This window comes from Scophthalmus maximus, chromosome 17 (assembly GCF_022379125.1).
Source record: "Scophthalmus maximus strain ysfricsl-2021 chromosome 17, ASM2237912v1, whole genome shotgun sequence".
In the NCBI taxonomy this organism is placed as follows: Eukaryota; Metazoa; Chordata; class Actinopteri; order Pleuronectiformes; family Scophthalmidae; genus Scophthalmus; species Scophthalmus maximus.
The window spans coordinates 1936751-1956884 of NC_061531.1; the positions used below are offsets into that span (position 1 = coordinate 1936751).

The following is a 20134-nucleotide window of genomic DNA, read 5'->3' on the forward strand; positions in this document are numbered from 1 at the left end:
TTTGTTGTTAAAACACTCAGTCTGGGGAAAAACACATGTGAAAAACATCTACTGTAATTGATATTTAAAACGCATACTGTATATGAATATATTCAGCTGTTTTTCCTTAAGAGGGAAAATTACCTGAATGTACCATATTTTTTATTACATTCTACTATCTTCCAGAAATTCACGTCTAAGTATCTGCAGCAATTTCTTCTGCTCGACTCCCTCTGTGTTTAGACTAGTCTATTTTTACTCTCCTCTCTCTCTCTCTCTCTCTCTCTCACACACACACACACACACACACACAAGAATTGGGTTCTGGACCTGTTTAAAGCATTATCCATGATGCTTTTGAGTAAAGCAGGTGAAAGCTCATCTTCATGTTGCCTTGGAAACGTAGGAAGAAAATATTTGCCGACCTAATACGTGTGTGTGCGTGCGTGAGTGCGTGCGTGTGTGTGTGTGCTTTTACTTGGTCACACTATGCTTGACCTGTAAAAGATTAAACTACATAAGATTGAGCAGTTTATGATAAAGTACAGACAAAAGTCGGTGAGGTCCACTGCTCACCTTGACCCTAAAGCAAACCATGAACGGTTCACTAAGGACCTCACCCCCAGGTTCGGAATAACAATGTTTATTACAATTTGAATATTGAGATATGAGAGAAGAGGGGGGGGTGAGGGATGCAGGGATGGTGGGTAGGGGGATGGTAGGATGTAGGTAAAGGATGGATGATGTTGCGACTGACTCTGGATGAGGGTGCAGTCTCTTCGTTTGTCTGTGTTTCTGGATGTGGGAGCTCTGGAGGGACAGGTGCATGTGAGCGGGTCGTTACGTATGTAGGTGCGATAAGAGGAGGACCAACGTCCGAGAGTTTTGATCATGTGATGTGGGATTCCCTTAATGCCCGGAATATGACTCGGGGGAAATTCTGGATCTGATTACGATCTGTCGGAAGTGATGATGGAACCAGAACCGAGTGGCCGCTTTGCCTGATGGAGATGAACCGGGGGTCTCAGGTTGACGTGATCAGAGATGGGTTCATATAGACTTATGAACGAGTTCAGTCGGAAAAGTAAATGGGTTGAGGTGGACCAGACTGATTGGTCCTGCTGTGTTTAAGGTCATATATCAGTATCGGGGGAATGAATGGAAATATTGGAGATAGTGATGTGTCGGTCCGGGTGGAAGTCGACGGTCAAGTTTGAATGTAATCTTTTTACAACACATGAGCGTAATGTGCTATTCTTTAATGTTCTTGAATGATGTGATGTTGAACTGCTACTGTTAACTAGACCGAAGATATCCACAGTGCCCTTTCTAGCTACTCACATATATCTTTTTCTTCAAATTTAACACAGAGGTTTCCTTACTGTCTCACCCTGAAAGGGAGTTACTATCACACACACACACACACACACACACACACACACACACACACACACACACATACCTTGTTGGGCTACAGTGTGTGTGTGTGTCTGCCTGGCCATGTTCGGGCTCATCTGCATGGGGTTTTTGCAGTGAGCCAAGGTCACATTTCACTTCATTCAAAATTTTAAATGGGTGAAATGAACCTTGAAAACATGCCCACACATTCTGAGCAGACAGAGCGGAACTTCAGCCTTATCAGTGAAAGACACGTCCTCCATTCAGTGGACACTACGGACCAACTTGTTCTGTATGGGCCTATATATTCTATATACACACATACATCATATATATAGTGTCTTTACAAGCCCTTGTTGACCCTGCAAAGAGCAAGATTGCAAAGGCACTCCACAGAAACATGTTCACGCAGTTAAATAGCTCTCTTCATGTTAACTTTCTGTGAGCTGAGCACCTGTGACTGCGGACTTCACAGTTGTTTTTCCTCTTCTACAATCAAAAGACAACTGCCACACTTTCTCATGATTAAAGAAAGTCATTAACTAATTAATTCAAAAAGGGGGACCAGAGAGTGTGAGCCAATTACAGGGGTATCACACTTCTCAGCCTCCCGGGTAAAGTCTACTCCAAGGTGCTGGAAAGGAGGGTTCGGCCAATAGTCGAACCTCAGATTGAAGAGGAACAATGTGGATTCCGTCCTGGACGTGGAACAACGGACCAGCTCTTTACCCTTGCAAGGATCCTGGAGGGGGCCTGGGAGTATGCCCATCCAGTCTACATGTGCTTTGTGGATTTGGAGAAGGCGTATGACCGGGTCCCCCGGGAGATACTGTGGGAGGTGCTGAGGGAGTATGGGGTGAGGGGGTCACTTCTTGGGGCCATCCAATCCCTGTATACTCAAAGCAATAGCTGTGTCCGGGTTCTCGGCAGTAAGTCGGATTCGTTCCCGGTGGGGGTTGGTCTCCGCCAGGGGTGCGCTTTGTCACCAATCCTGTTTGTGATATTCATGGACAGGATATCGAGGCGTAGTCGTGGTGGGGTGGGGTTGCAGCTCGGTGGCCTGGGGATCTCATCACTGCTTTTTGCAGATGATGTGGTCCTGATGGCACCATCGGTCTGTGATCTTCAGCACTCACTGGATCAGTTCGCAGCCGAGTGTGGAGCGGTTGGGATGAGAATCAGCACCTCAAAATCTGAGGCCATGGTTCTCAGCAGGAAACCGGTGGATTGTCTACTCTGGGTAGGGAATGAGCCCTTACCTCAAGTAAAGGAGTTTAAGTACCTCGGGGTCTTGTTTGCGAGTGAGGGGACAATGGAGCGTGAGATTGGCCGTAGAATTGGAGCAGCGGGGGCGGTATTGCACTCGCTTTGCCGCACCGTTGTGACAAAAAGGGAGCTGAGCCGGAAGGCAAAGCTCTCGATCTACCGGTCAATCTTTGTTCCTACCCTCACCTATGGTCATGAAGGATGGGTTGTGACCGAAAAAACGAGATCGCGAGTACAAGCGGCCGAAATGGGTTTCCTTAGAAAGGTGGCTGGGGTCTCCCTTAGAGATAGGGTGAGAAGCTCAGTCATCCGTGAGGAGCTCGGAGTAGAGCCGCTGCTCCTTTGCGTAGAAAGGAGCCAGTTAAGGTGGTTCGGGCATCTGGTAAGGATGCCCCCTGGGCGCCTCCCCTGGGAGGTGTTCCAGGCACGTCCAGCTGGGAAGAGACCTCGGGGTAGACCCAGGACTAGGTGGAGAGATTATATCTCCACACTGGCCTGGGAACGCCTCGGGATCCCCCAGTCAGACCTGGTTAATGTGGCCCGGGAAAGGGAAGTTTGGGGCCCCCTACTGAAGCTGCTGCCCCCGCGACCCGACCACAGATAAGCGGTTGAAGATGAGATGAGATGAGATTAACTAATTTCTGCAAATGGCGCAAAAGACATTCAAACGTGTCAAACAATGTAATGACTGCGTTCTGAGTCAGGTACTGCAGCTTCTGTGCTACACTAGCAGACTTACACAGAAATCCCTCTAATGTAACTTATGATCATTATTCCTGGGAATGTCTGATGGAGGTACTGCGACTAGCTCCACACCCACAATATTCCCCATGGTGTTGCTGTCACAGATAATGGAGCACGACCCAAACACAGATGGGGGGGAAAAGGTGAGTTTAATAAAAAAAAAGCAAGCACAGTCTTTAGCTGGAGGCCGTCGGGCAGGCAAAAAGAAAAGCAGGGTATCCAACAAAAAAACAACTTAGGCAGCAAACTGTCAAAAGAGGAACAAAAGAGGATCCCAGCCCACTCTGGCTTGGACCCCTAATAAATATGAAGAATTTACATGAAATAAAGTGACCACAACAAGACACAGGTGGAAAAAAGGTGAAGAGACACAAGGAAAGTGACTACATAAAAATCAAGAGGTAACACACTAGAAAAGTAACTTAACAGAAACGACTGGAATAAAACAGGAAAAGAAATCAGAAGACCAAAGATGAACCAAAAGGTTCCCAAATTTCACAAAAGACTCTGTCAATGAGGACATGCTCTAAAGGGCCGGTGGAAGAAGAAGAGCCACCCCAGATGATTCTCCCCCGATATGACTGTTCTTTATCATCCATCGAGACATAACATAAATAAATAAATACAGTGTTTCTTTCTGTTGTACATTGAAGTCATGTTGAATCCTAAAATTGTTACAAAATATAGATATAGCCTTGCTAAAAACGAGAAAGAAGAGAACCTTCACTATTTCGTGAGGGGATTTACATACTACATGTGCGTATGAAACAAACACATCTCTCCCAATGGCAACAGCCAGCACACACTACTATTCCATATTACTAAACCACCGTCTGTTGTTCACAACCAGTTGATCTCTCTCAGCTACCAGTGGAACGGCTTCCAGTTGCTATGCAAACATTGATGCTGATGACTAAACAACATCTGTAGGCTTGTTAGGCATCGGTGTGAAACAGCTGGAAAGAGACACAGCGACAGTTCTCCAAGCTCACAAGACTACACATAAACATATACATACATATATATTTATATATATAAATATATACAAAACAAGGATTACAAATCTTTATCATGTGACGCACTTCACATACACACTGTCCTTAATAATTATGAACAATACATGAAGAGAACTGAGACTCCACTCTGGTTTCTAATCAATGCGAACTTGAGCAAATGCCATTTCATTCATAGCCTTATTGTGTGAATTGCTGTTGTGTTTTGTGAGTTTACGTTGTGTTGTGGTGAATTGCTGTTGTGTTTTGTCAGTTTACGTTGTGTTGTAGTTAATGCTGTCGTGTTGTGTGAATTGCTGTTGTGTTGTGGTGAATTGCTGTTGTGTTTTGTCAGTTTACGTTGTGTTGTAGTTAATGCTGTCGTGTTGTGTGAATTGCTGTTGTGGTGAATTGCTGTTGTGTTTTGTGAGTTGCTGTTGCGTTGTGGTGAACTGCTTTTGTGTTGTGTGAGTTGCTGTTGTGTTGTGTGAGTTGTTATTGTGTTGTGTGAGTTACTGTTGCGTTGTGGTGAATTGCTGTTGTGTTTTGCCAGTTTACGTTGTGTTGTAGTTAATGCTGTCGTGTTGTGTGAATTGCTGTTGTGTTGTGGTGAATTGCTGTTGTGTTTTGTCAGTTTATGTTGTGTTGTAGTTAATGCTGTCGTGTTGTGGTGAATTGCTGTTGTGTTGTAATGGTGTCGTGTTGTGTGATTTACTGTTGTGTTGTGGTGAATTGCTGTCTTGTAGTGTGAGTTGCTGTCATGTTGTGTGAATTGCTGTTGTGTTGTGGTGAATTGCTGTTATGTTTTGTCAGTTTACGTCGTGTTGTAGCAATTTGCTGTTGTGTGAGTTGCTGTTGTGTTCTGGCGATTTGCTAAACCTCATTCATGTTTCGAAACAAGGGGCAACATTTGCCTCTGGTTGCTGATTGACCCGCCTCCTTTTGTCCAAAGTGATATCTGAGTGACCTTTTGAACATGTGACAATCAAGGGGCAACCCACCTTGACGTCACCCATTATTTTGTCAACTGCCATTTTGAAGCCTCGTTTTGCATTTTGGCCAGCACCATCTTGATTTTTTTGATACCAGAAGGAACCATATTTGGAGGAGTGGGGGGTGGGCCTGAGAGAGAGCTCAACCACTACATGTCTGCCTACAGATGCACCTATTGGACAGTACTGAATGTCAATCACACAGTATCCACGCTCCCATCTATTTTACTCTAAATGGACCTTCATTTACAAAATGAAAACACAGATAATCAGAAAGAGATACGTCATGACTATGAATGAATGAGTCCTATGTCCATGTGTCTGTGTGTATTCATCTGGCCTTAGTGGTGTTGCTGCGGTCACACCCTGCCTCACATAGCCCCGCACCATCTGTCCACGACATGAGCAGGACACACAAACATCTGGCTGACACTCACCCTCGACCACTCGGTGACTCTGGGAGGTCAAACAGTCAGAGGGCCATGGCCACGGAGCAAACTACTGTACATGATGTGCTGTAGCTGTTTGTGACACACTGTCTCTCCTTTTCTCTCTTTCTCTTTCACTGTGTGAGTGTGTGTAATGGATTGATTTTACAAAATGTGTATATGTGATCTTAAACTTTACCAACACAAATACATTTCTGTCCAGCTGTCTGTGTCAGTGTATTTTAAAATATATATTTTTGAGATATATATCCATTAACAGTAACAGGACAATACAAAATGTAGTAAAATATAAGGCCTGTCAAACATCAGTGTCCTGAAATACTGTCTCCAGCTAAAGTTAGCTTGGCTAACACTGACCAACTCAGTGGGAACAGACGAACTGAACTTGAGCCTTGAAATGCACATTAAACTGTAAACTACAGCATAAAAACCCATGTATCTGTGGACAGGGTTGTTTGAAAACATCAAGCTGAGGGAAAATGAATTAAGAAAAAATATGGAAATGATCAAACAATGATACAAGGAAAGGAAAAGAGGAGGATTGTGGAAGAGGAAAGAGAAGAGAGTTTGGGGAATGCTGCTTTCATTCACTGTGGCACCTCCTCCTGCTGCACATTCCCCCACTACTCTCTCTCACACACACACACACACACAAAGCCATCCATAATTGATGCTAGCTGTAGGCAGACACTGGCGGGCTGGACTTTATAGCGCAGCTGGATGTGCATGGAGGAAGGCAGAGGCGAGATGGTAGAGCAGGTACCCAGAGAATACTCACTGTTCTTCATTCGTCTCTCTCTCCTTCTTTTCACTTCTTCACTCTCTCCGTCCTCACGGTTTGTGCGGTGACTGCAGATGGCTGAACGCTGCATGCTCCTTTCGTGTGGTGTGTGTCATTATGCATGAGTGTGTGTGTGTGTGTGTGCGTACAGTATATGTTCAGTGTGTGTGGGTTTGAAGGGCTGCAAGCTCCGTAAACACACCGCTGCGTCGGCGTGTGCATGCATCTCTTTCTTTCCTCGTCATGGCAGAGGCTAGCAGTGGAATACTGGCATTAGTAACGGGGTTTGGAAATGAGACCAGGAATCCCTGCAAGTTGGAAAAGGTTTGATGTGTTTGTTCAGCAGTGAGATGAAGAGGCGTTTTGGTTGCATACTGTGTTGAGTAAGTTGTCGTCCGTCCCATTGTTCATCAGAACACTGCTGTAAACACAAAAACAAAAATGGAGGACAGAATCCCTTAAAGTTCAGCTGAAGCTTCGGACTTCAACAATCTGAGTTCGCCAAATAACATTTCAGGCCCGTTGCTGAGCTGCAGGAGAGGTGTACTTCCTGGTGGTGTGGTCCTAAAGATGGATTCTCTTTGTGCTCTTACCTTGACCCAGTGTTATGCATTCAGGACAAGCAGGTGTTGTGCAATTGGACAAAACCCAAATGGAATCTCTCATTAAATGTGATCTCATGTTGCCTGTTTGCCTTCATTCTGTAGTTGACTGTCCTCTTGTGGACTGTGGAAGCTATCTGACTGCTAGCTGGTGATACTCGTGGTTTCTGTGATTCTCGTGAGTCATAAAATCTGCATGTTTGGAATGTTTGACACAGAATATTGTCACACAGGTGGCGTCTCTGCTTTAAGGGATAGTTCAGGCAACCACTGCCTGAGCCTGGATCTCACCTCAACCCAACAGGAAGCAAAACCTGATCAACAAGGTGTTCCAGACAGAAACACTGTTGCCCTGCGTACAACAACACATACAACAAAACTATGAAAGCAGCGGGTTGCTGCTCCTATCAGAGTCTGAGCCTCCGCGTGAGACGCTTCAGTTGGTGAATGTCTTGTTTTAAAACCTTGTTTCTGGGCTGCACTCTCTCAATAGGTCTGTATGGTGGCTAGCAGCTGGTTAGCATGGGTTGAATAGCAGTGCCATGCTGTGTGTGAAGACAGGTGACAGGTGTGTTGATGACATCACTGCTGCGGTCATCTCATCTCGCCACACACACGTGTGACTGTCAGCTACTCTGCCTTTAGAAAGAAAATATATCAAACCTTTAAGTTGCCTTTCTTTAACCGAGACAACAAAGGTTCCTTAACTTTAACAACATGCCTTAAACACTTTTTTCTTCTTCTTTATTTCGGTTCATTTGAAAAACACGTCTGCAGTTTCATTTTTTTGAAATGCAGTTAAAATGGAATAAGTTTCTTTCAGGATAAGAGTATAGGACTGAAATAGTCTAAAAGAAACATAAAAGAAAGCATCAAGACATGAGCTAAAACATCCATAGAGTGAGTGTGTGGAATGTGTATACAGTATGTTCAAATGAGATGAAAGAGATGTTGAACCTGTCACTGTGCTGGAAGCTATTCTTGTCAAAGACACTATATCTGCCTGGGACGTCTGTCCAGGGCTTGTGACCAGGGTCCGTCATTGAGCTCAGGCCCACCTCCTTCACCCCCTGTCGGTCCAGACTGTCGGTCCCTACTGTCAGTTCTGACTGTTAATTCTGACTGTTGGACCTGACTCTTGGTCCTGACTGTCGGTCCTGACCATCAGTTCTGACTGTCGGTCTTGATGTTGGTCCTGACTGTCGGTCTTGACTCTTGGTCCTGACTATCGGTTCTGATGTTGGTTCTGACTGTCGGCCCTGACTGTCGGTCCTGACTCTTGGTCCTGATGTTGGTTCTGACTGTTGGTCCTGACTGTCGTCCTGATGTTGGTCCTGATGATGATCCTGACCTTTCGGTCCTGACTGTCGGTCTTGACTCTTGGTCCTGATGTTGGCCCTGATAGTCGTTCATGACTGTCGGTCTTGACTCTTGGTCCTGATGTTGGTTCTGACTGTCGGTCCTGACTGTCGGTCCTGACTGTCGGTCTTGACTGTCGGTCCTGACTGTCGATCTTGACTGTCGGTCTTGACTCTTGGTCCTGATGTTGGTCCTGACAGTCGGTCCTGACTGTCGGTCTTGACTGTTGGTCCTGATGTTGGTCCTGACAGTCGGTCCTAACTGTCGGTCTTGACTGTTGGTCCTGATGTTGGTCCTAACAGTCGGTCCTGACTGTCGGTCTTGACTCTCGGTCCTGACTGTTGGTCCTGATGTTGGCCCTGACCGTCGGTCCTGATGTTGGTCCTGATGATGGTCCTGACTGTCGGTCCTGACTGTCGGTCTTGACTCTTGGTCCTGATGTTGGTTCTGACTGTCGGTCCTGACTGTCGGTCCTGACTGTCGGTCTTGACTGTCGGTCCTGACTGTCGATCTTGACTGTCGGTCTTGACTCTTGGTCCTGATGTTGGTCCTTACAGTCAGTCCTGACTGTCGGTCTTGACTGTTGGTCCTGATGTTGGTCCTAACAGTCGGTCCTGACTGTCGGTCTTGACTCTCGGTCCTGACTGTTGGTCCTGATGTTGGCCCTGACCGTCGGTCCTGATGTTGGCCCTGACCGTCGGTCCTGACTGTTGGTCTTGACTCTTGGTCCTGACTTTCGGTCCTGACTGTTGGTCCTGACTGTTGGTCCTGACTGTCAGTCCTGATGTCAGTCCTGACTCTTGGTCTTGATGTTGTTCCTGACTATCGGTCCTGAATCTTGGTCCTGACTACTTTTTTGGGAGGGCAGATCCGGTCGCCTATCAGGCCCGGCCCCGCTCTCTCCGGAACCATCTACCCAGCGCCGTCGCGGTGCCTCTGACCTAGGCTGCCGCGCTGCATGCATGCTGGGTACCAACTCTCCCGGGAGGGGGATTCAATGTCTCCCAGCCCGCTCCTCCTCTGACGACTTCTCGCTGGCTCCGGCCGGCTTAGTCGTGGGTCACGGTGGACGGTGCACCCGGTGGGTTTGTGTCTTTCTCCTTTTTCTCCAAACCCTTTGCCTCGTGGAAATTGACTTTTTAATCTCGGGGGGGCCGCCACCGCCGACGGACGTGCGCGAGGCTCGTGGTTGCTGTTTTATGCATCCTCCACGTCCTCTCGCTATCTCTCCTCGTCGGCTGGCTCTTCTACCCCCGGACCCTCCTTCTCTTCCCCGCCTTTCCCCTCTCTGCTTCAGTAGGATGGGACTGGCGGCGCCCCCCGTCGGGCCTCGCACAGAGTCGGGCGCGGCTGCCGGTGGACTTTTTTAGTCTCCGCGCTGACCGCGCCGCAGGCTTTGCGCAGGGGATCCCGTTCGCGGGCGGACGAGTCCCGGTGCGGTGGGAACTCCCGAGATGCTCCAGAGCGACGTGAGCCTCGTCTCCCTCTACCCAGGGAGGCGAGCCACGGCCTTGGCCATAACCCCACTTGGACTAAGACCTCAGATCAGATGAGACAACCCGATGAATTTAATTCTATTTAACTATTAAATTGAGGGAGTAGTAGTATCGGCTCCAAATATCGGCTCAAGAAAATCGGCAGTCCATATCGGTCATCGGTTAAGGCTGAAAAAATCGGTATTGGCATCGACCCCCTGAAAAAATCTCTATCGGTCGATCCCTAGTCCTGACCCTTTGTCCTAACTGTTTGAGTGAGGAGAGGACAAACAGATGACATGTTTTCCACTTCTTTCAGCCAGGTTAGGTGTTTCCTCTGCTTCCAGTGTTTATGCTAAGCTAAGCTAACATGACTACTACATTTTTAGCCAAGCATCTGATCTTACTCTCCGAAAACAAGTGAAAGGAGTATTTCCTCACAATGTAGACAACGCACAAAAAACACAACAACAACTACAACTGCAGTTGTTTCTGAGCTGTTTGATCATTTGACTGCAGACTGGTTGCTGAGCTGAACCCAGTGTTGGTGATGTTGCTATATCCCCAGATCATCCACCGTGTCAACAGTGCCCCATCTGTACTAAACAAGGTTTGTCAGTCGGCTCAGGTCCTGTGTACAGTAGCATCTGGTACAGTATGTCTCCGAGTCTCCTGACTGAACAAGTTCAGTGCAGTGAAATGCAACTGTACACTCTCTCCTGGAAGTCACGTCATTATTTGATGTAATCAATAAATGTTATGGTGTACTCAGAAGAAAGATGGATCAACCAATCATTTAGAATTCAGACACAGGAGAAAAAAGCTGATGCAGGTTTGCAGGTTTTTTAGAAATGGAGAAAAGAAAAATAATACACAGGGAAACACTCTTATTCTGAAGTAGAGCAATTCCTTCTGTCTCTCTGCACTTAGTCAGAATTTTAATTTAATATCTTGAGTTGCCTATGAGAGAGAGAGAGAGAGAGAGAGAGAGAGAGAGAGAGAGAGAGAGAGAGTGTGTGTGTGTGTGTGTGCAGCACTTTGCCACGTAAAGCATATTTCAGGCTTCTAAATGTGGTTCTCATTACACAGCAGAGCATTTAGCCAAGACTCACTGTCTGCACCCCCTCTCTCTCTCTCTTTCTCTCTCTCTTTTTCCTGCACATGGCTACACTCTCTCCCTCCCTCTCGCTCTTTAATGGCTGCGATATAAATGTCCCACAGGAGTTGCCTTTCTCTCTCTCTCTCTCTCTCACACACACACACACACACACGTACACACTACACTAAGTGTTTTGGCTGCACATTAACTTTCTCTCTCAGATGTTTCCACCATTCAGCCACAGTCTCTCATTGACATGTTTAGGCGTCACTCACACCTTGTATATACAAATGTAATGGTGGTTCGAACATCAGAGAAGTACTACAAACAAGATGGTGTTATATTGAGAAACTACAAACAAAATGGCGCACTCAAAGCTGTCGGCTGGACCGCAAGCTGCTGCGTTTCTTTGTTAAGGCCACAAGGTTCCAGGTTAAAAGAGGGTTAGTTACATGATACAACTTAAACATTCCTATGTTTAGCTGTGTTGTAGTATGCTATTGCAGCCACCACTATATTGTCTTGTTGACAGAAGAGACTGCAAGAGAGAATAGTAGGGGAGCTGGGAAGTTATTGTCCTGGTGACCAACTGGGTTCTAGGACACGGTGACCAATGGTAGTTGGAGTTTGGATAGGTCCCTGCGAGACTGAGTCCCATCGCTTTCCTTTGTCTTTGGAACAAAGGAGCATGTGGGTCAAATCCTCCATTTTATGACGGCTGAGTCCTTACAATGTTGACATCTATAATAAGAAACTATTAATTGTAAATTATCATCCTCCCATTCCAGAGTGTTTTCCTCTCTGATAAGATAAGATGTTGATATCTATAGCACAGTAATGTTTTTTAGGATTCAGTGACATTGAAGAAATCAATGAAATGTGGTGAGGTAGAAATTTTGAAGTAGTGGTGGAAAATCTTCAGGTAGTAAAAAAAGAGTATCAGAAAGTGATTAGACACGTCATCTAGGACTATGAATGTCAACAATTCCATGACAACCCATCCGCGTTGTCAGGAGATATGTCACTCTGAGTTCAGTGGTGCTAGATGAAGAGTCAAGGGATCGTTACAGTCATTACAATTCATTCTCTGGGGATGAAAAATGTCTGCAAAAAATTCAATGTGAAACCATCCAGATGTTGTGGTAACATTTCATTCTGGACCAATGTAACTAGCCAACAAACATTGGTTTAATTAGTGGTCTGCCACTAGCAGAGGGAAACCACAACACCACAAGATAGATTTTTTTGGAAAACCAGTAAAGGGATTGGAGTTGAGGAAAACAAGACATGAGCAAAGACTTCATGGATGGAATGTTGACGTGATTTAAGTAAGTATCTCTTTGTTCATACAGGGTAACCAAGACGCACCGGCACCCCCGGACCCATCCATGGCCCAGGCTTACTCATCAGCCCAGTTTGCCCCCGCTCCCCAGAACGGCATCCCTGCTGAGTTTACAGCTTCACACCCCCACCCACATCCACACTCCCATCCACACCAGCACCCGGCAGCACCACAGGACTACACTGGGGTCCAGGCCTCCGTCAGTGAGCATCCACTCAACATGTACCAGTCCTCACAGAGCCACAGTGAGCAGGGAGGGTCAGACTCCAGCAGTCAGACGGTCACCGGCACTGCCACAGTAAGGCATTATTGGATAAGCTGTTGTTTCAGTTTGGTATAGCTGGTTTTCAAAGTTTGTATGTACTATGGCATGTTATTAATTGTTATTTCTTTCGAACACTATAACTTATTTTTTAAGAAGAAAACTTTAAATAAGACAGTTTTAATCAAGTAGTTTTTGATTTTTTTTTTCTTCCTTTGTGTTCCTTTAATCTTAATAACCATTTGTAGTCTATCTTGTGATGTGTCAAATGCTGCACTAAGATCCAGAAGGACAAGTTTGGAGAGAAGTCCATTGTCTGAGGCCAGTAGTAGGACACCTAATCTTAAATTTAACAAACCTTTTCAAATGATGATCACCCAACTGCCCTTGTCAGTTTAATTGGGGTTACTGTACTGATTTAACTAGTATACATTTAAATGTATGCTTTTCTCCTCCCAATCACATCATATATGATCATGAATTCTTAATTTTCATTTAAGGTAAAAATTATAATTCCATTCTTAGGGGTGGATATTTATTAACAAGTCACCAAATGATCTTGGATAACTGTGATTGCTCATATATTTAGATGTAGTTTTTGAAAGTTCATGGTCATCAAATGAATTTAATAGTAGTTTAACTATGGACTCCATGATAAAATCACATTATCATCTTTCTCGTTAGTCTACTGTGCTTTTAGAGCACAAACAAAGTCCATCAGAGTCCAGTTGTACTTTGGTCCTCACCAGGATTTGATTGACTGCTTTCACACAGCACAGTTTGCCTAAAACAAGGGTTTTTACCAAAGCTGGTGTTGGTAAGGAGGCAGTAGAGAGGCTCGTCCACTAACCAGGAGGTCGGTGGTTTGATCCCTGCTTCCCCCAGTTCGCATGCCAACGTGTCCTTGGGCAAGACACTTAATCCTAAATTGCCCCTGACCGCCCTTCCGGCAGTGTATGGATGTAATAGAAAAAGCGCAGTAAATAGCAGCGCTGTGTGTATGTGTGTGAATGGGTGAATGTAACTTGTATTGTGAAGTGCTTTGAGTGCTCGATAAGATTAGAAAAGTGATATATAAATATAATCCATTTTCCATCAATTTACTACAACAAACAATTGGCTCCTATAACCGTTGGATTTGGCATGGAAATGTCTAATGCCTCACCAAACATACTACTTCTAATTTTAAGCTTCAGAAATCTCAAGCTTTGAGTCATATATAATTAATTTCTTCAAATGTGTCTGTCGGTTCATTGAGAAGTATAATATGGTGAACATTTGCTTGATTTAAAAATGTTGTAGCCTTTCATCATCAGCAACAGTAGCTGCTTAGCTTGTGTTTTTCTACAGTTTCTGTTTTCCACCTTATTACTTATTAAGATTCGCAAACCCATCTGTAAAGTATCATGAACATAATATACAGTTAGCTATCACACTCTATGGGCAGACCATGCTCTGCACTGGCAGACTCATGCTTGTTTATGTAATTGTTGCCCAAACACACTCAAAGTGGATGGACATTGTTTAACAGATGTTGATTTTTTTTTCAATGGTAAAATGCCAAATATATTATTTGCCCAGAAAATCCACCAGGGTCTTCACAACTTGTGCATTGCATAAAAATAGTTAGGTTGAATCTTGAATGTCCGGTGAGTCTGGTGAGGAAACAGACCGTATACTGTAATGTAATCTGATCATCACTCCTGCTCCCCAAGACAATCTTCAGTGATCTTGGGGGCCATTTTAGAGTTACAGTTCTAATAGAATTCATATGATTTTCAATGCTGCACATACAAGTACCACCTTTCGGGCAGCAAAAATCATGCTAGTCCTTTTTTCTGTGAATTGTATGACTCAGTTCATTTTCCTAAATACCAAAGTGTCACAAAGATGGGTATTATTTTACACAGTAATATTGTGTTCTCTTAAAACTTCACTATAAAATTGCTTCAGGTTCTTTTCTTTATTAACTGGACGCTTAATTCACACATGAAATATTAATCTGAATGCAAGATTATGCTAAGAAAAACTATAAAATATTAATTTGAAACAATCTGTTGAAATACGTATGTAGCAAAGTCTGTTGAGACACCACCCAGTCTGATAGCATTGAGAAATAAAATGCATGAATTAAAATATCATTTAATCGCAGTGCACACAGCTCTACAATGAAGCAATGACACAAAACACTAGGTAAGAGATGTTTTGAGTCCAAATCTTCAGATGGTCCAAACCAACAAGTTAGGGTAGTTTGTATATATGTAGCCTGTTAAGCAAAACCCAGTGCATGTCTGTCAACACTTGATACACCACTCGCTCCAACTGGTTAAGCTCATTGCTGTGGGCATGCATCGGTCGAGACAGATGACCGCCCACAGCTGAGTCCGGTTCTGTCAGAGATTTCTTCCTGTAAAAAGGGAGTTTTTTTCTCTCCACCGTTGCCAAGTGCTTTGCTCATTGTGGAATTTGTTGGGTTTTCCCTGTAATATAATAATAATAATAATAATAATAATAATAATAATAATAATAAATTTCATTTATAGAGCACTTTTCATTGCTTAAAGCAATCTCAAAGTGCTTGCAATATTGACCTCACTATGTAAAGTGCCTTGAGACAATGTATGTTGTGATATGGCGCTATACAAATAAAATTGAATTAAATTGAATTGATAAGCAGTGTTTCAGATACATTGACTAGACTGTGGGGGTCCGCCATAGTCACATTTGTTGTGCCATAGACTCATTACCGAAAACATTTTTACATTTCTCATAGCAATATAAAAGGTGCATTCACGTCGAACGCCACGTGAATTACTCGCACGAGTAGATTAAATAGAAAGTCAATGCAAAGACGCCCATCCATCCATCCATCGTCTACCGCTTTATCCATTTAAGGGTCACGGGGGGGCTGGAGCAAATCCGCGCTGCGTGGGGCGAGAGGCGGGGTTCATTCTGGACAGGTCGCCAGCCTATCGCAGGGCCACATACAGAGACGGACAACCATTCACTCTCACATTCACACCTATGGTCAATTTAGAGTCTTCAATGAACCTAACCCCATTCTGCATGTCTTTGGACTGTGGGAGGAAGCCGGAGAACCCGGAGAAAACATGCAAACTCCACACAGAAAGGCCCTGGTTGGTTTGAACCGGGATACATACCAAGAACCTTCTCGCTCTGAGGCGAAAGTGCTAACCACTACACCACCGTGCAGCCTCCAAAGAAGCTAGGAGACGCAAATGTGTGTTTTCCATCCATACTCAGTCTGTGACTAAGCAGCGCATTACTCCTCACTTTGTTACATACGCTCACGTACACACGCAAATAACAAAATGAGGGGGAGGCGTAGTGCCACTGTTTTCTTACTAACGCTACTACTGTAGAGCCTGTTGTCAACATGTATGTTTGGACTGCGGTGTTGCTGTATTGTATTGTATACACCCCGTTGTTGTATTGACAACGTATCTTTTGCCTTGGGCATACTACAGAAACAGGAAGTAGTAGAGCGGATGGAGAGAAATAACTTGACGCGTTAATATGAGGTTACGCTCATCATGTGTTGCAGTGAAAACGCAATACACCGCCACCATCTCCGGAATGAATAAAGGCTCTCACTGCCCAAACAGACAGCATTACTACTTTGGAGCATGATGTGGCCATGCTTAAATCTAAATTGGAGTACACCATTAATGAAAAGCTACAGCTTGCAGTTGAAGACCTGGTTTCCCGTTCACAATGGCAGAACCTCCATGTGGTTGGAATTCCAGAGGGATTGGAGGGGAATGATGCCTGGCTTTTTATGACAGCGTTCTTCAGGGAAGAACCGCCAAGGGGCATCCCATCAGGATCTTTGAAGATTTGGGTGCAACAAGGAAAACAGTTTGGCCTCATATATCCAGCCCACCTCCGTGTCAGTATGAAAGGACAGACTTGCATATTTGACTCCTCAGAGGAAGCGGAACGTTTAGACTCAACAGATGGCCTTCTATTAACATTTTTTTGTAACATTTGACAAACTGAATTTGTATTTTTATAACTATTCAGAACGGATGGCCTTCAAATTTTCTATTTGTATTTTCACATTTAAATAGACTCAACAGATGGCCTCTGAATTTTAAAAAAAATATATTTATTATTATTATTCTTTCTTCATAATTACAGAGACTTAATAGATGCCCAAAAAACATATATTTCAAAAGGAGTTTTATTTTGCTTTTGATAATAGAAGGGATGTGGTAGACTTGGGCTGTTTTAAATGGCAATTAGCAATACCTCATAGAACATTACTAATTTCTTCTGTTCATTGGTGTATATGTGGATTTAAGTTTTGAAGGGTAGCAAACTACGTCCATTGCAATTAACCGGTGGTTTATAAGCTAACATTTCCTGCTTAGTCTCCATGTTTTGAAGATGAGTCTAGGAAAAGAATATAAGTATTTGTTTGGTTTGACATTTGCCATAAGACATTGGTTCTAGTTCAAATGTGTGAATGTGTTTTGTTTCATCTATTTTTCTTTTTGTCCCTCTTATTTCTCTTATATTATTGTTATGGGCTTATTGTTCGAAGCTCCTGTAATTTTGGTTAATGTCTATGCCCCCAACTGGGACTGTCCTAATTTATGTCATCCCTATTTTCTTTAATTCCAGGCCTGGACTCATATCACCTTATTTTTTGAGGAGAACTTAATTGAGTGGTTAACACTTATCTTGAAAAATCAAGTCCAAAAATATTACACCCCATCTAAAATGGCTAGAGCACTAATGGGTCGTATTGGTGGCATGGACATATGCAGTTAAAGTCACCCAACAACAAAAGTGTTTTCATCTCATTCCCATGTTCACCAGACACATTACCACAACAATTATTTATTTTTAGACATTGAGACACAGTCATGTGAATATTCAACGATAGTTATTACAGATCACTCCTCACTTCTGTTGGATCTGCAACTTTTTTCCAAGACAAAAATCGCGCCATAACTGGAAACTAAACCCAGGTTTATTATCCACTAAAATAAACCTTCTGTGGGAAACCTTTAAAGCTGTAATATGAGGTGAGATCATTTCTTATAATCCCAGGGTCAGCAAACTGTAAAAAGCGAGACAAGAGGAGCTAATAGATAATATTTTGCAAATTGACAGACAACACTCCTCTTCACCAAATTCCACTCTTCTGACAGAGGCTCAAGCTCCAAACGGAATTTGACCTTATGTCAACAAATTTAGCAGAGTTCCTTTTAAGACAGACAAAGAGCACTTACTACAAGTACGGCAACAAGGCTAGCCTGCCTCTAGCATTACAGCTTAAACAGCAGTCTGCCTCTCAATTCATCACTAAATACGCAAAAAACTCCCTGCACCTCAATGAATAAATTCTTAGATAATTTGGATTTTCATGCAATAATTGACACAACCAAAGATGATTTATATGCCCCTCTCCATTTTGAAGTGGTTATAGCCAGCCTAAAATCAATGCAGAACAGCAAAGCAAGGGGTCCAGACGACTTCCCTGCCAACTTTTTAAAAAGCTCTCTGTCCAGCTAGCTCCCCTACTCCCCCATGTTTAACGACTCCCGGAATCATGGCTCCCTCCCTTTAACCTTAATTCAAGCATCAATTTCATTTAATCCAAAGAAAAATAAGGATTTAAAGGAATGTAGCAGTTGGAGACTCGTCAGTTTGCTGAGTTTGGATGTAAATTTTTTAGCAAGGATCCTTGCCAGCCATCTTGATCACTGCCTACCAAGCATTATCTCTAGTGATCAAACTGGATTTATAAGGGGCAGACATCTATCCTCAAATATCCGTAGTCTTCTCAATGCAATACTATCTAAATCCAACACGAATTATGCTGAAATGGTAATTTTAGTGGATGCTGAAAAAGCTTTTGACCGCGTTGAGTGGGATTATTTATTTTCAGTCAGAAAGTCTGAAAAGCTTAAATTTGGCTCGACCCTGCGATAGGCTGGCGACCTGTCCAGGGTGTACCCCGCCTCTTGCCCAATGTTAGCTGGGATTGGTTCCAGCCCCCCCACGACCCTTAAATGGATAAAGCGGTAGACAATGGATGGATGGACAAGACTGTTATACAGGTCTCCTCTTGCTAGGGTGATCATTAATCATACTCAATCCTATGCATGTATTCACAAGATTCCTGACATTTTTCAATTATTTGGCTCCTTTTACAGGCTATAAGTTAAATATTGGCAAGAGTGATTGTTTTCCTCTTAATAATGTGGCAAAACAGATATGCGTCCTTTTCACACTGGCTTCCTACGGTTTTCGATACCTTGGTATTAGTGGCACAATCTCCCTTTACTTTATAAACACAACATTCTGAAGTTGATGAAGGAGGACAAATTAGACATACAACATTGGAATGATCATCCCCTGTCAATTTTTGGAAGAATCAGCTCTATGAAGATGAATGTTGTACCCAGATTCGTATTCATTTTTCAGTGTTTACAATAATTCCGCCTCCTGCCTTTTTAAAAGGAATTAGATAGGAATATCTCATCTTTTTCTGGGCAGGCAAGACCACTAGGGCTAAATATTCTACCCTATAGAGGATTAAAGAAAATGGCGGCCTTGCCTTACCTAATCTTTTGGCATACTATTGCGCAGCCAATATTCACAAAAGTCACACTTGGCACAGATTGGTGTCAGAAGGAGTCTAGCGCTTGTGGATCTATCTCTTTATTGACCTTGATTTGTTCCCCCTAAACTCATATTCTGCTAGATACACTTCTAACACTATTATCCTGTCCAATTTTAAGATTTGGAGACACTTTAGATGATACTATGAACTGGATTCACCTTCCATGCTAATGACAATCTGTGACAACCATCTCTTGATTGAACCTTTACTTTGTGGAAGGGGAAAGGACTGGTTCATTTTAAACAACTCTTTGCTGATAAAGTTTTTGCATCTTTCTTAAGACAAAATTTGACGTTCCTCAATCAAATCTATTTAGATACCTTCAAATACAAGATTTTGTTTGCAGAAACATCTCTAATTTTCCCTATCAACCAACAGATTCCCTAATTGATACAATTCTGTCCCTTCCTGCAGCCTGAGGATTCATTTCAGTAAGCTAATTATGTTGTCATTATCATCTCCTCTGGCATGTAAAATTTCTTGGGAAACTGAACTTGGCACTGTTTTTTCATCTGAATGGTGGCAGGAAGCCCTGGACGATGTCACCTCTGCTGCTGTGCTAGCTTAACAATGATTCAGTTTTAAGTCCTACATAGGACACACCTGTCCAAAGCTACAGTTAATCTTAAAAAATATTTTAACACAGGACCTACATGTGATAGATCCTCTTTATCTCCTGCCGACCATACACATGTTCTACTCTTATCCAAAGTTGGGTTCATTCTGGTCCTCCTTT

The 20134-nt window shown here is 43.5% G+C and overlaps 1 protein-coding gene across 7 annotated transcripts in view; it reads left to right on the forward strand.

Moving 5' to 3' along the window:
* rbfox1 (RNA binding fox-1 homolog 1) overlaps positions 1-20134 on the forward strand; it is a 131166-nt gene that overhangs the window by 56323 nt on the left and 54709 nt on the right. For 4 of the 7 annotated variants that reach the window (XM_035616164.2, XM_035616163.2, XM_035616165.2 and 1 more), the window contains exon 2: positions 12489-12776. The exons of 1 other annotated variant lie outside the window; for it this stretch is intronic. In XM_035616164.2, coding sequence (XP_035472057.1) covers positions 12489-12776 — 288 coding nt within the window. Of the gene's footprint in view, positions 1-6453; positions 6580-10556; positions 10648-12488; positions 12777-20134 lie in introns of those variants that run through there. 2 more of the 7 variants (XM_035616160.2, XM_035616162.2) reach the window with 2 other exon arrangements.